This window comes from Rissa tridactyla, chromosome 2, assembly GCF_028500815.1.
Source record: "Rissa tridactyla isolate bRisTri1 chromosome 2, bRisTri1.patW.cur.20221130, whole genome shotgun sequence".
Lineage (NCBI taxonomy): Eukaryota > Metazoa > Chordata > Aves > Charadriiformes > Laridae > Rissa > Rissa tridactyla.
Window position 1 is genome coordinate 160,552,086 of NC_071467.1, and position 21,031 is coordinate 160,573,116.

Below are 21,031 nucleotides of genomic sequence, written 5' to 3' on the forward strand. Positions count from 1 at the left end.
TAGAGACTGCTGCTGGCAAGCAGAGGAAATAGAAACTGCAGTTTGAACATCTCCAAGGGTTGATGAACCCTGGTGGCCTTTTGCTGCGTGTCTTCTTTGTGTCCTTTGATAAGAGAGGTCTGCAGAGCGGTGCTCATGTGCAGGTGACTTTGTTCCCCCACAGGTAGTAACGTAAGCAACAGTAAAGCTAAAGAGAGAGTTTTGAAGTCTCAAGCTGTCTAACCACAGCAAACCATTTGGAAATAAGTTGGGGGGGATTTTTTTGTGGTTGTGGGTTGTTATGTTTTTTTAAATTACCTGTAGTTTAAAAATCCAGGAATACACGTAGGAGCAGATTTTCAAACATATTTAGGTGTCTATTTTCCATTTAGATCAATCATTTCAGAATTTGGTCCCTAAGTATTTGGTTAGAAGTGCTGGAGAAATCTTGTTGATTTTAGTAGGTTTGTTCACACATTTAACGTTAAGTACATTGTTTTATCTGAATCTTGGTGAATACTTGTCGTCATCCCATTGAAAATGCATTGTGCATCTGAGCTCTTTTGATACATGGTTAGAGTCTGAAGTATTATTAATCACTTAAGGTATCAGATCCAAGCTTTCTCGATATCATGGGTTCTCACTTTCTTAGATAAAGTCCATGGAAAATACCTCAAAAATGGGCTGAATAAATGTGATAAATGTTGAGTCAATCAGTTTTCTGATCTGGAAAAATACGGAATGAAAGGACCTGACTACGATGCAGAAAAACGTGTAGGGTTGGGAATATGGTATGTGTAGTATTTTAAGTATAGTTAAATGCCAGGCTCGATCCAGCAGCCTGTAGTTCTTTTGTAGCCCTTGTTGGATCAGTGTGAGTTTTGACTGAGCTGGGACCAAATAAAACCATTGTTTTTAAAAAGGAAATAAAACCATAATAATGATGGTAAATCGCTGTGAATTGTGAGAGTCAATAGGGCGAGGTGCTGATCGCTCCCATGTCTCACGTTTGCAGGCTTAATGGAAATGAGCTTTGCTTTATGCAACCTTTGGGGCTGTGAAAGCATCTCGAAGGAGAGCCCTGGTGATAATCAGTGATTAGACTGAGGGGGTTTTAAAGACTTCACACGGACTCTGCTACTTGCCTGCATGGATGATTAGATTTGTTCCCTGCTTTCGCTTGTGTATTTTGTTGTCCCATTGACCTTAAAGCCAGCCGAAGGCAACAGCCCTCTTTTGGGCTGCAGGGCTGTGAATGTGGGTGGATGGGGAGGGACTCGGGAGCCAGCAAGGCTCCTTGGCGGGTTGAGCAGGGCACTGGCCACCTCCAAGCAAGGCAGAGGGCTCTGCAGCCTCTTCTGGGAGAGCTCACGTGCACTAATTATCACCTCACCTGGTAGTGACTGAGTAGTTTGAGGAGATGAGATAGGACTTTTAATGGATCGTAATGAATTTAAGGACTCTAATGCCTTCAGAGACCCTTGTAGTCTTCTGTACTAGCCCAGGAGTATGAGAAGGGCTGTTCACATTTGATTCATTCCATTCTAATTCGGTCAGTTGTCAGGGCACTTCACAGCAACTTTGGAGTTGTCATTGGCCTATTTGATGTGTACAGCAAACTTAAATGCAGGTTGGTTGTTACTGGGAAGAGGGGATGTAGAAAAGCACAGAAGACAGAAGATCTCTCCTAGTACAAAGCTGTGCATGGGACCAGGTTTAGGATTTGTTTTCCTCACTGCCATAGTAAGTCAGATAAATATCAGGCTGGATTAGGAGATCTAGGAAGAATCCTTTTGTACTTGCAGTTTGACAGAAGTGAAAGGAAATTGTGTAATACCAAGGTTACATTAACTTCACTGATGTGACTAATTCCCATACTCCTGAATCTGTGTAGCAGAGCTAAGTCCTTCCCTGCTGCTCTCTATTTGACTAAAGTCAGATCACGTTTCCTTTGTCAAAGCAGAGGAGAACAAAGATGCCACTTTTTAAAATTAATTGGTTTAGGATTTTCTAGCCCAGTGAGTTAATTGGTTTGGATTTTATTGTGCTTAAAATAATCAACACGTCAGCTGGAGGAGGCTAGAAGTCATGTTCTTAGTTTAAAATAAAAAAAGGACAGGCAAGGTCTTCTACTCATGTCATAAAATGAGTCTCAGGTCTAATTTTTGGGCATTGACCCATTTGTTCCCAACCATCAGAACCTTTACAGAAATTTGTTTGAGTAATGTATCCTGAATGGGATAATATGTGTATTGGGAGGGAGTAACTGTCATTGCAGATGCTTTGATAGTCCAGCAAAACTTCTGACAAGGTTGCCTGGCACAACGTGAGACATACTGAATGAAGGACGACACCATGCAGAGGACCCAAGTCAGGTTCGGGAAAGCATTTTATTACTCACAAGCACACATATGCACGTTAGCTGGAGGACCATGCTCCCCAAGGTTTGCACCCTTTTTGGACTTGCAGGATGAGGGTTGTAAAATGCTTGGAAGCCCTGGCTGTGCTTTGCCAGCTGGCACATGAGGTGGTTTGTGCTGCAAAGTGGGCGTGTGTGGATGCTCTACAAATTAAAATGCAAAGGATGGGGCAGAGAGGTGAGGATTCGTGGTGGGTAGAGTGAGGAGCTGTGATAAGTAAAAATGTGGTAGTGAATGTAAATTTGAGAGTAATGTCCTGAATAGCGACCTTTATGAAGGGGAGATTTTAGTCTCTAGAGTCAGCTGTATACCACAAGCAATAACCTGTAGCTGGTATTCTCCCCGGGTTGTTTCTCTTTGGTCCATTTTCTGGATGTCAGAATTTGTTATCCAGCTAAACAGCTAAACCAGCGCATCTACAGAGCATTGCTGGAAAGGTTCAAATGTCAGGAACTAAGTGATTTATGACAATCCTAAAACCACTGAGCCAGCAATGAGCTTACAAAGGTCCCTGTGCCTGGGATCTCTGGGGTGGATCAATAGACTAACTGCCCGCTCCAGGGCTGGCTGGTTCTGACATGGAGCGCTAAGTGTTTAATAAAATCTAAACAGGATCTTTCTTAGTTTATTTTTTAAAAAATAAAGGGGGGCTGTGGATTGTTTGGGAGTTGTGGGTTGTTTTTTTTTTAAAAAAAGAAATTATTTTCTTTCTTCATGAGTTTTCTGCTATGTTCATCTATGTCACAGTTCATCCAGAAGACCCTTCTCCATCTTTAATAAATTCGTATCTTAGATTATGGAAAAATATTAATCTGTGTGTACTTGATATGCGAAACAACTACTTAGCATCTTTGATGATCAGCCATCAAAACACCTCGATTTCTTAGTTAAACTATTTTGAAGCTTGCCTCGGTGTTTCTATAAGCACATTTTATTGATAGGCAACTCCAGTGGTTTCCAACAGGGTTTCTTTGTAGTTTGCTTCTTGCAGCATCGCCTGCCGCTTGCGACTCTCAGAGCCTGAAATGTAAGTGCAGCTTCGAAAGCCCCCGCGTAGGTGTGTGACACAGGACTGCGGTGACAAGTGCGTGTGGGTAGCTACGCCAGACAGAGCCGCACTGTGTGAACCCAAACTGCATCTCCCTGGGAGCTCCTACACGACTGTGAAACATAGGTGCCCTCCTGTGGGCATCCTGCTGCTCCTCCTGGCTGTATGGAGGTGCCTTGCCTGCCTGGAGATGCGTTGATTTAGGTTTTGAGCAGGATGCTAAGGACCTTTTATTATGCCTTTTTTTTTTTTAGTGCTTCTAAACCCATTCAAACTGCAGGGGCTAAAAACATCCCTCCCTCCGACATGTGTAACAACAATAATTTCAGCAGTTGTTCAGGAAACCAACTTCTGCCCTCATCCCAGGAGGGTTTGCCATTGCCCCCAGGTGAGGATATGGCCCTCAATATGATGATAGACATTTAATTGTGTTGACAAATACATGGACCCTCATGCAACTAATTTCTGCTGGGGAAGGCATGTGGAGATTAGCTGTTAACGATATGTTCTTCAACAAATGCCATTATTTGGGAATCCTGAGTGTTTTGTTGCAGGGTCACTGTGAACGTATCTGCTTTATCGCCTGCCTGAGCTGGGCAGAAGGTTTGGTGTCAGATTTGTTTGCTTAACCTCAGTATAAGGTTTCCATAGCTCTTCATGTTCACGGTCTTTCCATGGATCTGTTTAATGGTGAGTGAACTGCACTTGGCAACCTGAGCCGTAACTCCAACAGGATGATGCTGTTTGCAGTTATGCGGCTGCTCCAATTCCTCTTGCGTGCCGATGTGCCCCCCATAGCACCAAGCAGCCAGAGGCCAAAACTGGCTTTAATCCATGCAAAATAAAAAATGCATATCTAAATGCTATGAAGGTCAAAACTTTCTGGAGAGGAAGTGACAGAATTGCAGATGGACTAATGCTTAATAGTGAAATGAGAGTAGCTACACATGACAAATAGTGGCCATGTTATTTTTTCTGTGTTTAGCATTTATATTAAACGCTTGACTCTTTCATGTGTCATGCAATCCTAGAATCATAGAATAGTTTCAGTTGGAAGAGACCTTTAAAGGTCATGTAGTCCAACCCCCCTGCAATGAGGAGGGACATCTTCAACTAGATCAGGTTGCTCAAAGCCCTGTCCAACCTGACCTGGAATGTTTCTAGGGATGGGACATCTACCACCTCTCTGGGCAACCTGTAAAAAGTAGAGTTTGCTAGAGAAATGCTGAGCTTGGCCATATTCAGTGCACCTTGAAGAATTTCTGAAAGACAAGAAGCACGAACCGCAGATAAAACACGTAGCCAGGTAATAAAAATGGGGTTTTGGAAGAGGAGTCTTCAGCAGCAGCGCTTGATTGCAATGCAGCACTGGCCTAAACTTGTTCAGGAGAGCGAACCTCAAAAATGAATTGACGTGAACATTAAGACGAGCGGGTAGCTGAATTTTTTCATCTTTTAGAAGAAAGTACTGCTCCTTCCAGCAAAGCTAATTAAAATGTGGCTTCTGCCCACGCAAAGATCAAATTCTGCTATATTATGTGTATTTAAACACATCTGATTTACTACATCTGACTTTTTCAGCATGACACCGGGGAAGATTTGACCATTGGGCTCTGAATGCAGTGAACAATTTCCAGACTTGAATGCCTGAAGTTAATCCTTGCTGAGACACCTAAGACAGTTGACTTGGGGAAAAAAAAGGACATTCTTAACTAAAAGAAAAGAAAAAGAGAAGAAAAAAAGAAATATTTTGGCTAAGTTCAGCAATATTTGCTAGTCACCCCTATGAAGGTGGTGAGCATTAAGGAATAGTTTCCTGCCTGGGCTTCTAAGTGTTGGGTTTTGTCCTTCAAAGCCAGAGGAAAGCCCTTACTTCCAATGCGATCAAAGGCACTCTCATTGACAAAAGCCTAATTATGACCCTTCCCTCCTTAAAAACGTAAATAGTAAGTAATGAGGATTATTGCCGATCTGACATCTTGTATGTTCGCTGGCGTTCACAGAAAGCTTTCAAGCAAATGGTGGGGATTAGTGCAAACCAGTTTGTACAGCTGTCTAGATTTTGTTGAATCAGAAGCCCAGTCTGCAGAAAAAATACGTGGATTATCAGCAAATACTTACCTAGTGGTAAGGGAAGACAGGCAGGGACAGATGTTCTGAATTTAGAGAAACGGTCAAAGTCATGGCTATGAGGTAACAGATAAGGGCTTCGTTGCAGTAGTTAGGAACATTTTTCTTTTTCCCTGGTTTTCTTTATTGTAGAAACAAAGGCCAAAAAAGAAACTGAGATTTAGAATTTTTCTTAATTGCATTAATGTATTTAATTAATAGCCATCTCTTTGGTATTCCTTTGTGATGGGCCATAATTCCTTCAGATTTGCTTAACAGAAGTGGATTTATGTGCTCATATTATCCAGGCCATTGGGGCAAAGACTGTGTAAATGAAAATGCAAAAAAAAATAACAACGTCTTATTTCCGCATGTTCTGTGGAACATCTCCATGTAACATATCCATGTAACATGCAGTCAGATAAACCCTGAAAGACAAGATCCCCCCAGATTTGGGGTTGTGGTGGTGATGGTGGGCTGGGGTGGAGTTTCTGTGTGGAGGAGATGTCAGGGTGGTTTCTGTCCCTGGCCCCAAGCTCATGTTTTGCTTTTTCCTTTAACCAGAGAGTTTAGAGGTGATGAAAGGAGGTGAAATCTCAGAATTTTTTTTTAGAGAGTAAGCCCTGGTGAGGACTCGAGGATGGTGGCTCCTCTGTGATTGTCCCCAACCTTGGAGGATGGTGCTGGAGGAGCATGCGGCCATCACAGAGGGTGAAATTCAGAGTAAAGCACTTCGTTACGTGTGGAGGAGATCTGGGTGGCTGCAGCCACCTCAGTGACCCAGGAGAATTTGTGTAGCACCAGGGGATCCACAAGTTAGAGGAGGGGGAGAGTGAGAACCCTTGGGAAACTGGCCTTAGGTCAGCTCTTTCTCCAGCTGTAGTTTCTTGGCATGGGTTTTGTTAAGGCATGTCACTGCAATTAAATCACATTAAAGTCAAACAAGCTGCTGATGAGCACTGGTCAGAAGTCACACTGCTGTTAAACTGACCCATCATTTCGGGATGAACTTTGAGGCAGCGCGGCTGGAACTCGGTTTGGAGTAGCTGGAAGCCACTGTGGCAATCACAGGAAGCCCCCATCGCCTCTCCATTTGGAAAGCCGGGATATGGAGAGAGTGAATATTGTTGGTGGAGGATTTTACAAAGCAGACAGCTGTGCTGCAGAATGGGAAACTTAAATCTGCTGCATGCAGCTGCTTCCCTGGGGAGCCCAGCTACAAAGCAAGAGAGCGGGAACGCCGACAGAGCACGGACCTGCGCCAGCTGTGCTGCACCTTTAGCCATAGTTTGGCTCTAGTGCAGCCGAGAGAACCAAGAGAGGGTCCAGCTGCCATGGGCTGGGCTCAGGGTCTTGCCTGCGCTTGGAAAAATGACCTGGAGAGCATGATCTTCGGGATTCACACCATCATTTTCACTCTTTTATTGGATTTTGTGTTTAAGAAGAGGTGTGCAGTTGGGAACTGGTGAGTCTTTCTCATACACTTGTGCGTGTTCAATGTGAGCATCCTCGCACTGCCTCCATGCACCAGCTTTTGCATCTTCAGACCATCCAAATGCTCTTACGGTTCCCAGCCACAAGAGGCTAGGGGAAGGCAACAGCAAAAGGCATCGCCACAAGACAAGACTGTTGAGTCATCTCCATCTTTCTTTCCACTGTGTATCGCTTTGTCCAGTCCAGTTTTAAAGCTGAAAAGAAGAGACGTGGTATTTTTAAGGGCTTGTTTCTGCTTCAAGCTTTCCATCTGTTTTTTGACAGCGTCCATAGAGTTCCCATGTAAATTTTTTACCAGTGGTTAAATTGCAGGATTGGGAGTGCCATGGCAGAAAGGTGTCTCCTCTCTGCAGAGCTGTCAAAGTTGGCACAGTGTCTAAAATCTCATCACATCATGCTGTGATGAAAGGGGAAGCAGAATTATGCTGCACAGATGAACCTCACGTGTTCACCACTTTGTGGTTGACATCCCTTGGAAGGAGTTACGAGGCTGTGTTCCATGTTCTTGTTGTGTTCAAACTTTATTTGCTCTCTTGAAGTGATGTTGTCATGATGTTTAGTGTAACGATAGGTGGATTTTTTTTCGGAGGAGCAATTGCAAGGAGCAGGAGAGTATGCCCTTTGCTTCAGTGTGGCTAATCCGAGTCATTCCCCAGTGCAGAAGGGCTCTGCAGAATGGGGCAACAATCTTTATGATGGGATTGTTAAAGAGAGAGTTGGCTGCTTGCGTATTCAAAGCCTGTGACATTATTAAGTAAATAAAACAAGCGGCAGTGAAGAAAGTATCTGAACAGCACGTCATTTCCTTTGGAAAATAACCCCGCAGGATGCTGTAACCTGCTGCTGTGGAGCACCAGGATAACTGTGCATTGTTCCTCACTTAGGAACAGTGTCAGGGACCAGACTGGAAAAATGATCTGTAATGGATTTTTTAATTCTCTGTCATCCAGCTGCCAGGAAGAGAAGTTTTGTGCTGTATTTTGTATATTCACTTTGGTCCTGTTTCTGTTTCTGCCCGAAGCTCTCTCTCAAGTCCTTCCAAATTCTTTACCATAAAAGATAATAAAACACTACAGCCCTTCACTAACTGGCAGCCAGAACTGTTTCTTCAAACACTGAGGCACAAGTCAGACTGGGAGCATGACAGCAATAAGAGGAAAGACCGGGGAAAATTCGCTTCCCTTCAGAGTAGCTGCATTTTTGCCATCAGTGAAAAGCTGGAATCCACCCACTGGAATGAAAAATTAGCAGGTACTTAATAATGCTCTTTTTTTTCCCAAGACTCCGTGGACACCTACCAGGAATGATTTACTGTAAGCACCCCATGAAAGCAATGTTAAATCTTGCTGCCTTCTGCTTTGGAGGTCACGGAGAGATGGCTGAGCAAACCTCAGCAGGGGCAAATGAAAAGCATAAAATACTGTCACGGGCCACAGTAAAGAAGGAGCCAAGTCTTAATCACATAAACAGATTCTCATATACTTTCCCCATGCTATTTTATAAAGTGCTTATATAACTGAAAAGATTAACCTTGGAAAAAGAAGGCTACAAAAATATTTTTATGCCTTCTTATTTATGGCTTTACTATGGTTGAGGAATTAGTTTGCATTTTACAAAGCCAAAAAGTGGGGGAGGAGAGAGGAGGAGGGATCTGAATAAGGAGAGATATTTGCACGGCTCTCAGAATATTAAAGAAAAACTAAAATCCCAAGGAGTTACCGCTGTCAAATGCAGACACGCAGGCAAATCCTAGACTGGAGCGGGACTCAGTATCCAGGCAACGTCAACATTTTTTGCTAAGCTACTGCCAGCGCCGCTGACAGCTTTTGCCACTTTATGGTCACATTAAAAAAAGAAAATGCCTGACATCACTGAAGTTCTTTCTTAGAAATTAATTTCTCATCCGTCCAGCAGATGCAAGGCTCAGCAACATGGGGCACATGCACGTCTTGCAAAAATTCCAAGGGAAAAAACCTTTGATGAGTTCACGGCTGGGAGGGTGTGTGGTTCCTTGTTTCTCTCTAAACCTGGCACTTCGTTCCCCCCAAATTTTCTTATCCTCTCCTTTGGACACAGTTACTTACTGTGCATTAGGGAATGGATCACGTTTGATTAAGCCATTTGTAGGCAACTTCTGCCACTGCACTATGGGTTGCAGGATTAGAGGAGCCCTTTGCTGTGCTAAGAAAGCCTCCACCTCTTCTTTCCTAGTTCCCTTTGCATGATGCAAAAGCCAAGTGGGTAAATGAGGCTAGGAAGTTCATTAGTATGCTACTAATGTTAATATGTGAAGGGGAAAAGCTCTTGCATTTGCAAGGGGTGCAAAGATGCACCCCATCTTACAGGGGTAAGGTGGGATAGATGGGGGCAGAACACATACAGCCCGATGGGCTCAGTGCCACCAGGCTCTGGGGACCATGCTGCATGGTAGGTAAAGAAAGGACACCAGTTCGCTGTGTCCGCTTACCGAAATGCAAGTATTTTCTCTCTGGAAGTGTTAAAGCTGAACCTTTTCTTGGAGCTGAGAAATTAAAACTGTGTTGAGGAGCCAGCCTCGTTGTTCGCCGTGGACCAACGCAGGGAGCGCTGCGCACTCCCCAGGCACGGCTGCACGTTTTGTGCTTTTGGAGTAAAACCAAAACCATCGTTCACCTTGGGAAGCACCTTGTGATGGCAACCAAGAAAAGGTTGGTAAGACATACAGAGCTTCCCGATCATTTCATTAAGGTCAAGTAACGCAAAACCCCAGTAAAACTTGTTGCTAAACATGAAGATGTTTAGCTCGCTGCTCGCTAAGTAGCTAAGCATATTAGGGGGAGATGCAAGGGGAGCTGCTAAGCTGCAGAAAGTCTTTCAGACTCTGCTGGTGCCTCACTCCATCCCTCCCACGCCCGATTTGTGTGGGCTGTGATGTGGCAGGTTTGTGCAGGCAGGGAGGGTAAAGGCTGGGGCAGGAGCATCCCCCTCTGCTCCCGGCTCCCCCAGAGCTCTGTGTGTGACTCTGAGTGGATCTGCTCCAGGTTTTGGTGAAGTTCTTTTAATTACTGTAGTTTAAGAGTGTGGATTTTGTAGCAGGTGACTGTAAATAGGGAGGGCTGAAGGGTGCAGGGGGAATGTGAACGACCTGATTCAGGCTGGCGATGCTGAGGGCTGTGACTCAAAATAAAGACCAGCAGGACCTTCCTTGTTAGTGCTGTCTTGACACAGGAGCTTGTGTTACATCTTTTAACATGTGCAGGAAAAAAAAAACTTGGAAATTGATATAAAGAGTTCTTGAGAAGCTCAGTTTTGCTGGTGATGAGCCCGATTTTTGCTACTGAGGCTGGTGGGAGTTTGGTCTCTGGGGCTGGGGGTTGATGCTCTCTGCCCTGCGTTTGCATTGCCCCACTCCGAGCAACTCCTGAAGGCACGGGGATTTTGCCATTTGCCTTTGAACGCATTGTCTTGTAATGGATGTAGGCAGCAAATAAACAGGAAGGAAAGCGAGAAACCTGTGGTCACTGTTAAGTATTTACTTCATCTGCTGTAGGTCTTTGTTTAAGATTTTTAGTTATCTTTCTGGTTAATAGGGGCAGAAAAGGGATTGGTCTAAGCATGAGTCTCTTGCAGTGCAGTAATGCACGGCATCTGAAGATGGCGTTTCATGTGAAGCTCTTGCAGAGACGATGGGAGTTATCCCTGGTTGTGCAGTGGCCCAGCAGCAGAGCTGAGAATAAAAGCGAAGTCTCTGAACTCCTTACTCAGCCCCTCCTCTGCCCTATCAGTATTTTACTATGGCTAGAAACAACCTACCTGGTTTTCAGCAATACGTAGTTTGGAGCAGTAGTTTCTGTTCATGTCTATTAGCACAGATGTTTTAATATTTTTTGCTGCAGTGACGCACTTGCAAATAAGATGACTGTCAGACTTGCCAGGCCTTATTGCTAGCTGCCAAGGTGATGACGGAGGATTTTTTTTCCACAAATATGTACTATGTAATAATAACAAAAGTATTCAGTCGGTACCACTGATGGGTTTCTACAGGCTGTTTCAGGCAACCTTGACTCTGAGAGCCAGAATTGCAACAGGCTGCATTATGGAAAGCTCACAGGACTGTGTTAGGAATGTGCCCCTGAAAATGAAGGACTAAGGGTGCAGGATGCTTTTGGGGCAGACCAAGAAATTCAAGAGTTGGGCTTTGTGCTGTTGGATATATCCAGAGCTCTGTAAACATAACGCTGAGTCTCTGCTTTGATTCTTGATGTGGAATTTAAACTGATTCATGATGTTAGAGCTACTTGGCAGAGTGCGTTCTAGGGTAAGCACTGAAGCCACTACAAGGTGCCGACCTTTGACAAGATTTGGGAATCTTGTTCAACAAGTTCTGCTCAGCCTTGGTATTAGTTTAGATCATTTTCGAATGACTTTACAAGATACAAATAGTAGTGTGATTGGCCCGATGCATTGCTAAGCTAAATCACCACTAAAAGAGATTTCCTGGTTCCAGAAGTCTCTCCTCAATTTGAGGGTTGATGTGTTTTGATGAAGTGAACAGGGAAAGATGCTGGCTGCAAATTAAGTGTCAGCCTGAGAACTGTGTCAAGCTGGGATGTGCCTGATCATTGGCACTTGCCTTCTGATTCACAAGGGTATCCTAAAACCTAAATAACCAAGGAGGTGTTGTGCAAGGAGTTACCGTGAGGTGCCTCTTCCCCACTCCGTCTCTGGCTTTCAGGCAGTCCTCCCAAGCACACGGTTGACAGCCTTTTCAGTCTCTTCCTCTATCATTAGCTGTTGTGAAAAGGTTTCAGAGTATTTTTTCTACTGCCAGGTATTGTGTGTGCAGGCTGCCAGGGTTGGCTTTTCCAGGAATATTCTCTTACTGCCTTGGGGCTCCCAGGTTTCCAGCTCTTCTGTCATCTAGGCATAAAGACTCAAAAAGCTTTCTTGGGTTCGTGTCTGCATCGGTCCCAACCAACCCACTGTGATTTTTCACACAATCCTAAATATAACAGCTCTGAACTTTACAGTGTTTAGTGTTTTCACTTGCGCAGTGAATGAACAGGGAAGTTTTTATCACTCAAGCCGTCCCACACAGTCCCTTGATTCACTCCCATCATAGGCTTGTGGCTCCTGCAGTCGCAGCAGCTTCCCAGCTGGATGCCATGGATGTGTCGGATGCTTTTTTCTAAGTTAGCTGTCTGCCAGTTACATGAATTGGTGGAATTATCAAGAAATGGGAAATATTTGGGCTTGGGTGGCTTCTAGCTCATTGCAGATATTAAAACAATGCCAGTTTTCCCCTACATGTCCACTGTCTCCGTCTTTGTCCCGTCTGTACCCTGGCAGATTGCTAAGGTACCTCTGTCACCATCTCAGTAAGCTGCAGGGTCTGTCTTTCTCACTGTGCTTTCATCTCTCTTAAAAAGTCAGTAAAGTTTCTTTTGCTAACAACATTGCCATGTTTGATCTGGGTGCAAAAATCTCAAAAAAAAAATCCCCCAAAACAACAACCCAAAAAACCAACCTGGAAAGAGAAAACAGAGAGGTTTTGAACGATTTCTCTTCCAGACTTCATGTATGTGATAACGAATGTTTCCTCCTCTATACTCTCGTCTGCTCTGGCAGATCTTCCGTAATCTGGGTGACTAATTCTGGTAATCTCTTTGGAGCTGGGGCATGTGAGACAGCCACCTCACGCACACAGTGGTTTAACACAGTGTGAACAATATGTCATGTTCTTGCAAAGGAAGGAGCGGAGCCGTGGAATCCAACAGATTTCCATCTCGTTCTGTTCCTCACTGGGCTCGTGCCAGCCTGACGCACTTCTCCCTGTGCAAGAAAGCTACAAACCATGGTATTTACTTCCCTTCTGCTGAAGATGAAAAGGTGCTATATGAGATCTAGCGGGTGGTGGTTCCCGAGGTGTTTATCTTGGGAAGTTAACAGAGCTGGTTTGCTAGATGTTCGATTATTATGACATTAAAGTATGCAATGTACTTGGGTTTATTCTTTTGCTTACAACTAATGATGCTTCAGAATTATTAATTCATAGGAAAAGTAAGGGTGGAAAATAAAGATAGATCTTGGGGGGGGGGTGTGCATTTATTTTTTTTAATCCCTTGCATTTTTTCTTAACCAGCAGATGAAGGTCTAGTGTATTTGCTGGGGGTGGCTTTAACAAGTAGCCTGAGAGAGCTGGCCGCAATGCAAAGAGGTTGTGCAGCGGGCTGGATTTCAGTGCAGTCCCTGTCTGCGCGGGGTGGATTCCTCCCTTTCTATTGCCATCCCCTTGCTGGAGCAATCCCACTTGTAATGACAATGCCGTGTTGGGTGATCCTTTAGGAATTTTCCCCCTTGGCATTACGCCTGTGTTTAGTTCATCAGATTGGGATCCAGTCCTGTGCGATGTCCTTAGTCATTCGTGTAAGCGTACTGTCAGTGGCTGTATAATAAGGAGTTAAAGCCCTTCCTATAGATATGCCGGCTAGGCATCGGGATTTTGTGAGCTTTGAGTTTGAGTTCAATGAGCAATTCGGCTCACCGCTGGTCTAATGCTACAAGACGCTGCTTTCCCTGTCAACAAAACATTTGCAATAGTTCATGGAAAATGTCCATTCTGTGTAAACGCCTGCATTAGATACCCCTATAGGTAACCTGAACATAGGCCTCACGTTCTCCTGCACCATCACAGCAGCTAAGAGCAGCAGAAGCACATGTAGGCAAACTCCTTCATCCTTGAGCTTTGGGAGACTTGGGTTAGAGTTCACAGGGAATGTTTCATTCTTCTGGAAGTTGCAGTTGAACCAAATGAGGTCCCTCTTTCATCACTGAAGAACTTCGTCAGTGAAGTTGCTGGAGCCAGGAATGAGAAAAGCTTCTTCACCGTTAGCTAAGCATTTAGCTTTTCAAAGTGTGGTTCAATTTTATCTTCTGCCAGCATTTCTGCATTGGCTCACATGTCTAATAGGATGCTGCTGACCACTGTCTCTAATTTTCTATTTATAATATATATAGCATATATGTCTTTATTATATCCACTGGTGCATAAGAGTAGGTCATTTGTGGGATGACCGTCAACCCCAAAATTGCACTGTTGGCATTTTTTGTTGTTAAGGAACACTTAAGATTATTTTCAACCAAAAGTAGCAGATAATAATAATACTGAGTCAGGAGAAGAGTCTCTTTGTCGTCTTATTTTGTGTGTAAGCAAATTTCTTGGCTTTAGCTGTCAGATGCATCTGCTCGTTGTGGGCAGCAGTGGGATACAGAACCTGAAATTACTTTGAAATCTCATCATCCCATCTAGAATGAGGGCATTGCTTCCAATGTGCACGTTAGTCACTAGGGTTGTATTTTATGATAACTGTGCCAGTGTGAATGTTAAAATTGCAGTAAATGCGTGTGAAGCTGGTTTACTGCTAATGCTCTTACTAGCTTCTGAATTGCAAATGTGGTGGCTGTGGCTGTGCAACAAAGGGATGCTGGCTGGGTTTGTGTAGGGCTGACATCTGAGGACAGCTGAGGATTGGTGCAAACCGTTGCTAATTCAGTGAGTTTTCATCATCTCTCCAAATAAATCTGCTAAGGCAGAATCAATGGAAGACTATGTTTCTGTGGAGCCATGGTGCTCTGATTCTTAGTCTCTTGTATTTTGGGGTGTTCACTATGGGGCAATTATATGAATTTCGCTCTTCAGGTACTGGCCGTCCCTAATGTATCACTTTCTTGGAGTAATTTCGGGCTTCATTCATTTGCTGTCATTCAGTTTGCAACCCATTCAGTGCTGGTTGAAAGACTTTTTTCTTTAATTTAAACTGAAGGGGATATTTTGTTCAGCCCTACAATGCCCATCACAATTTTAACATCACTGAATCTCTTCCAATCCTGCATGAGAAGTGAGGAAGAGGGAAAGAAAGAACAAGAAGAGGATGGAAAAGAGTTATGTCATGTTCCAGTGAATCCTGTCTCCTTCTCAAGGTTTTGTGGATGGATACGGTTGAAAGACTTGATAGAAGCAAGAAGAAAGAGAAGGCAGAAGAGATGAGAAAAGCACAAGTGGAAAAATACTTGGAAGTATTTCTAGGAGGAACTTTATTGCCTTTACTATTTTTTTGTAAAAGTTACGGCTGAGATGTTTTCCTTAACTGAGAACTTATTAAATTTTAGGAGTTGTGTTGTCATACCAGACATCCTGTACTTGCTGGATCAAATACCGTTTTGCTGTTTTGAGCACAGCCAGATTGCGGCATACGTAAGAAGGGCTCCATTTTTCACATTATGAACTGAAATTGCTAAAGAAGTGAGTGCTGGAAACATATGCACCACAGTTTATTAGGAGGATGTGGGGAAATGATAAAATTATCATTTGGATAGGATCATAGTCATCAGTCCCAGCTTATCAGTCTTTTGGGGTAGGTGCTCTGAGCCTGAAGGATAGTGTTTTTCTTACCAGAAATCACCAATATGCCAACACTGCCATCGCCGTTACTCCTATTCCTGCTGGTTCATATTATAAGCTCTGGAAAGGTAGGATAGAAAAACATCACAAAGACGCCAGGATGTAATTTATAAGTAATTTACCAAGAGTTCTGGGGAATCTAGTGCGCACCTTTGGGAATGCTAAAAAGATGTAAAATTAAACTTTCAGATTTTTCAAAACCAATTTAGTGTAAGCCTGACAGCTTCAGAGATTGAAATCTTTCTTAATGCACAGTGAAAGCAGCATGAAGCAGTATAAAAAAGGGGGATAAAGACAAAAACTCATTGCAGTGAAACACTTGGTTATGATTATGGGAAGTAATTCAGCCCAGCTTGGAGTCATAAACTTGCAATTCTTTTATGGGGTGTGAGCTGGACTTGGACCAGATGGAGAAAGTGGTAGTTTGTATTTCCCTTTGAAAACGCAGGCTGCGTGCTCTGCTCAACCAGCCTGCAAATGGTGCTCAGGCAAAACGGGCTTTTTGTTGTTGTGCATTGCATCACTTGTAGTCTCGAGCGTTTTCTTTTTAAAGCAAAGACCACTTTTACATATTTATTTGCGTGTTACTCCGAAATATTTTCCAAGTTTGCTGTTTATATGAAATACGGTTGCAGTTAAAATCAGTCTGGTATTGTGAGGCTTGTAAACATGTCCGAGCAGCACTGACAATGATAGAAAACGTTTAATTTTGCCAACATCAGTCTGTAGAATCGAGAAGAGAAATTTAGAAAAATTCCAATTTAGGGAAATTTTCAGGGAGAACAAGGCAGAGAAACATGATCCATACAGAAATGCAAACGTGATTCATGCTTGACCCTTCTAAGGGTGGATCTGAACTTTACTTCTTTGAGTAATGGCAAATATAGAGGGAATTTTGAACAAGCAAATTCTTAGCAATGAGGATAAGGAAATACTTGATTTTGCTGATTTGCAGTCTGAAGCCAGTTGAAGCGTTAATTGTCGCTAGGAGGATACATATTCATTTTAGCCTTCCTGTTTGGTGCTAAATAAGCTCTTAAATTTGAAGGAGGAAAGTGTTTGTTTTCTCCATTTTCACACCAGAATAAAACCAGATAGGACTAACTGGTCGCTGTTGCTTGCCCCACACTCTGCTGCTCATTTGTACATCAGGTTAAATGTCCTATTAAAAAGGCAAGTGAGGAAATGGTTCAAAATGGCAGCATTTGAAGTATTTTCACCACAGCACAGAATTTACACCTCTGTGAGATGGATGAATCAGTTTGTGTTTCAAAACTCTGACAGCTGGGTCAGACAGCCCGTGATCACTGTGATGGCATCTTCCAAATTTCCTATCTGGAGACCAAATCTGAACACTCAACCCCCAATTCTGCCTTGTAGAACAAATCTTCACATCGCATCCAGAGAAAGGAAGATTTTTTCTTATATTTGTGCCTGAAGAGTCCTGTTAAATCACTGACGGGAGGTACAAAAGGTGCTTTTATCCTGAGAGGTGGAGAACTGAAAAGCAAGAAGCATCGAGAAGAGGGAGCCCGACGACAGATGGGGCTTTTTGGGGTTGGATTGGAGATGACTCCTGCCACGAGACTCTTCTCCTTACATGGCCTTATGAATTAGTGAAAAATATAGCAGAAGGAGGTTTATCTTTTCTACTTCGTGTGCTCCAGCCTCCCTTTTAAAAAAAAACAAGTGACTTAGGGGGATGGAGGGCTGGGATGAGCAGGGGAGGACATTGCTGGGTGGGCTGGGCACACAGACAGCTGATGGGATAAAGGCAAGAATTGGTGTAAGGGAGATTTCCAGGAGATGTGGGTCTTTTTTTTTTGCTCTAGAGCCTTTTTAGGCTCCTTTTTGGACTTGACGCTAGGCCATCAAAATAAAACTGTCAGAGGAACAGCTGACTTGGGGCAAGAGGGTGCTGGGGCTGGAGGCAGGTTGGTGAATTGTCAGTGTAGAGGCTGCTCCAAGGCCATGAAATGGCTCAGGTCCGTCCAGCTCAGCAGATACAGCGGGACTAGGGAAGCTTTTCACACACATGCACAAGTGTTTGTTTGCTTCTTCCTCCCAAATAATTTTATTAAGCTGTCCAGTGCTTGGTACCTCTCAGAGCAAGCCTGCATATAGCTTTTGGAAGGGGATGGTGTTATCCTTATGCAGCTCTAGAAACATAATATGCTATAACTAATTTGGGAGACTTTAAAGTAATCTGACAAGAGTCCATTTCACGGTTGTTTGGAAGGGATTTGTGTTTTTAATCTCCAGAACATAGATGTCCCCGAAGGAGCTCTTTGAAGCTCAGCTTTTTATTATTAGTTTTATAAGATCCTTCCACTGGAATCATTAAGAAGATGTAGTATCAGGTGTAAATGTGCTAGTATCTGTTAGACCATTAGCTGTGGGAGACAAAATGATTATATTGAAAACACTTAGTGCTTTTATTAACAAATCACTGTGAAAGTCAGTTTTTAAACAGTGTTGTTTCGATTTCTGGTAGCTCTGCGCAGAAACAGTAGGGTCTTGCTGCTTTCCTTAATAAGGGGAAATGAGCCCTCCTGGTGCAATGGCCCTGCTTGAAAAGGTCATCTGCTATTATTTATCCTTGGCCTCTGTCAAAAAGGGGGCTGTTTCCGTCCTGAAGTAATACCAATTTTTATCTCATTAAAAAGGGATTTAAATTTTTTGCTTTCCGATGACATTAAGTCATTCTCAGGAGTCCGTTGGCCACTGAAGAATGAGGAATGCTTCTCTAAGGAGGGGAAACCTGAGGTCCAGATTGCATTGGTGATGGAGGCAGCAATTCTTGTGTCTTTGGCCAAGTAAAGACTGGAAAGGGAACTGGATAACTGGCTTCAAATATGTCAAGGGCTGCTCCGGGGCAGAAGGAAACAATCTGTTCTCCATGTGCATGGTGAATAAGAAGGAGTAGGCTTAAACTGCAGCAAGTGAGATTTGGTTTTGCTGTTGGGGAGCTGTTTTTCAAATGGGAAGGACTGTGAAGGTTGTGGGTCTCATGGAAGTAGGTTGAGAGCTGGCTCCTGACACGTGCTTATGGGGAGAGCCACAGCTTGTCCCACTACAGCTACTGTCTCAGTTGCAGTGGCATGAGCATGGCAGAATAACGGGAAGGGACAGTGAAGATGAAGCTTGCAGAGGTAGATGCGGTGGTCACACAAGGCCAGATGGGGTGTGAAGAGCTTGACACTTCCTACAACTATGTTAAAACAAATGTTTAAGTAACACTGACACTTTCCCCTGTCAATCGCTTAACATTTCTTATTGCTCCACCTGCTTCTCCTCTGCGCTGCGTGAACAGTGAGCCTCAAGGGACGGGCTGGAGAAGGGGCTTTCTACGAGCACTGTGCTGACAGGCTGCTTTATGCCAAAGATTGTTATTTGTTGGAAAGCACTGGAAATCTTCACTTGCAGAACTGAAACAGGGCCACAAAGATGGGGATAAAAGAAAGTAGGAGGACAAGTCAGGAGGTGAAAGGCTGGGAATAGCCTTAAATGAATCATTGTTGTTCCTCACTTGGATCTCAGTGAGAGCCCTGTCTGGAAGGTAATTAAATATCTTGTTAATAATTTGATTATTTTGGTCACTGGGTGGAAGAACAAAGGTGCCCTCTGTATTGTCTTCTTCCATGTTCTCCATAGTAGTAGCTCAGGATGGCAGAGGAACCTGCTGTCATCTCTGCATCTTTACTCGGGGTCCCGGAGGTCCTGGGACATCCTTGCATTGATGCTCTGTTGACAGCAATCTTTCTCAGAGACCACAGCTTGCAAGAAATCTGTGTTGATAAATGTCTTTTCTGCAGTATTCATGACTTTTTTCTTTTCTTTTCTCATGACATTAAGTCCCAGGAGAAATCATGGGCACAGAGAAAAAGACATGCTTCTTTGGAGGGCAAAAAGGTGGTATGACCTTTAATTCCTCCTAGGAATTAAAAAGATAAGACTTTCGTTACTCATGTAGGGTTTGATTTTTGAAAGATCTGAGCCTCAGGTTCCAGCGGTGTCCAGAGAAAAGGCTGGTGCTTTGTGACTTTAAAAAAAGCTTTTGATTTAACAGAACATTTACTGTAATCTCAGGAAGGTTGACTACGATACTTTGACCATGCCTTGGTTTGTGCTTGCACCCCTTTCCATCCGCTCAAGATCTAGCCCACGCTAGATCCTAAAATAAACAGCTCTAAATGTACAGACTCAGAGCCTAACATAATACACCCTGGCTGGTCGGGATGAGCAACAGTCCTGTGAATGTTTGTCTCATCGAAAAGACCACGAGGTGGATTTCAATTGTGTTACAAACAGCTGTCCCGGGTGCCTTTTGTTTTGCAGACAGCAAATTTGAATGGAGCAATCTATGCAGAGCATATAGATATACATAGCATGGGGAGGGCACGTGCTAGGGCAAGTCCAGCCCATCGCCCCGGCTAGGGTTTCCAGAAAGTATCAGCCTTCTTTTTATGAATTGGCAGAAGCTCGTTGCCATTAATCCATTAGTCATTAGTCGCGGAGGGCCAGGCGTTTCGGAGCTCGTCGATAGGCAGCTGGACTATGCTGTCGCTGCGAAGACCCAGCACACATGAATCAAAATAGTTGGGTGATGTCATGTCACGGTGCGAGTGTGCCCAGGACACTCGCTGCCAGGAATTGTCTGTCCAGGGGTGGTTTCCTTTTACAGCCTTTTTAAAGAGTCATCATGCCGAGCTGCACATGACGATTCCCTTCAAGAGGACTTGTGGCTCCTTTGCATAGTTAGTATTTTTTAAACGAGGGAGCTTATCAGGGGTTCCTGACCTTTTTCCACATGAGCTGATCCGCTGGGAAACGTTGCTTTGGTCTCCGAGGCTTCTGACGGCTGACGGATAAGAGCTCTGCAGCTGCAAGCTGGGCAGACTTTGAACTTCTCTCCGTGTCCACAGATACTTGCAGGCAAGTTACTGTATGCTGGAATTAAGACTGGAAGCACCCAGCGTGCGAGGTTTGGCAGCCTGCTGTGGAGACGCTCTTCACGAAGACCACAACCAAACACCTCAGAGCTGAACTGCCAGCGAGCTGGACTTACTTGCAGCCACACGGTCTTTCTGGAGCTTTATTTTCTTGCACCTGGGCAGTTGATGTAAGCAACACCTTTCCTTGCCCCTCGTGCTGCTTTTTTTCTTCAGTCCTGGGCATGACCGACAGCTGCTGCCGCGTGAGCGCATGTTGCAGCTCATGAAGCGTTTTGGTAGCTTTAGAGGGAGCAAGAAGAGAAAGGAGCAGTGCAAAAGCTCGGAGAGACGCCAGTCCGATCCTCGTGGCCTGTTCGGTAGGGACCCTCTGTGTTACCCATCCAAAAAGGAGGGACACTGGTCTTTGGGAGAGGGCAGTGAGTGGGGGATAACGAATAATCGAGTAACAGTGTTGTGCTTCCCAATTTCATTAACTGAACCGGGCAGTTGTTGTGTGGAGTGTTGTGTGTTCTGTGTTGGTTTGCACCAGAGATGAACATCAGCTGACACCTGTAACACACGTCAGATATAACCTTTAGGAAAAGGG

General features: G+C 44.0%; 1 protein-coding gene across 9 annotated transcripts in view; it reads left to right on the top strand.

The window, feature by feature from the left end:
* The window catches only part of PRKAG2 (protein kinase AMP-activated non-catalytic subunit gamma 2), a 251,980-nt gene that overhangs the window by 111,355 nt on the left and 119,594 nt on the right, over positions 1 to 21,031 (top strand). Inside the window, exon 1 of one of the 9 annotated variants that reach the window (XM_054193039.1) lies at positions 1,239 to 20,801. The exons of 7 other annotated variants lie outside the window; for them this stretch is intronic. In XM_054193039.1, the coding sequence (XP_054049014.1) occupies positions 20,696 to 20,801 (106 nt within the window). In that variant the 5' untranslated portion in view covers positions 1,239 to 20,695. Of the gene's footprint in view, positions 1 to 1,238; positions 20,802 to 21,031 lie in introns of those variants that run through there. One more of the 9 variants, XM_054193044.1, reaches the window with a different exon arrangement.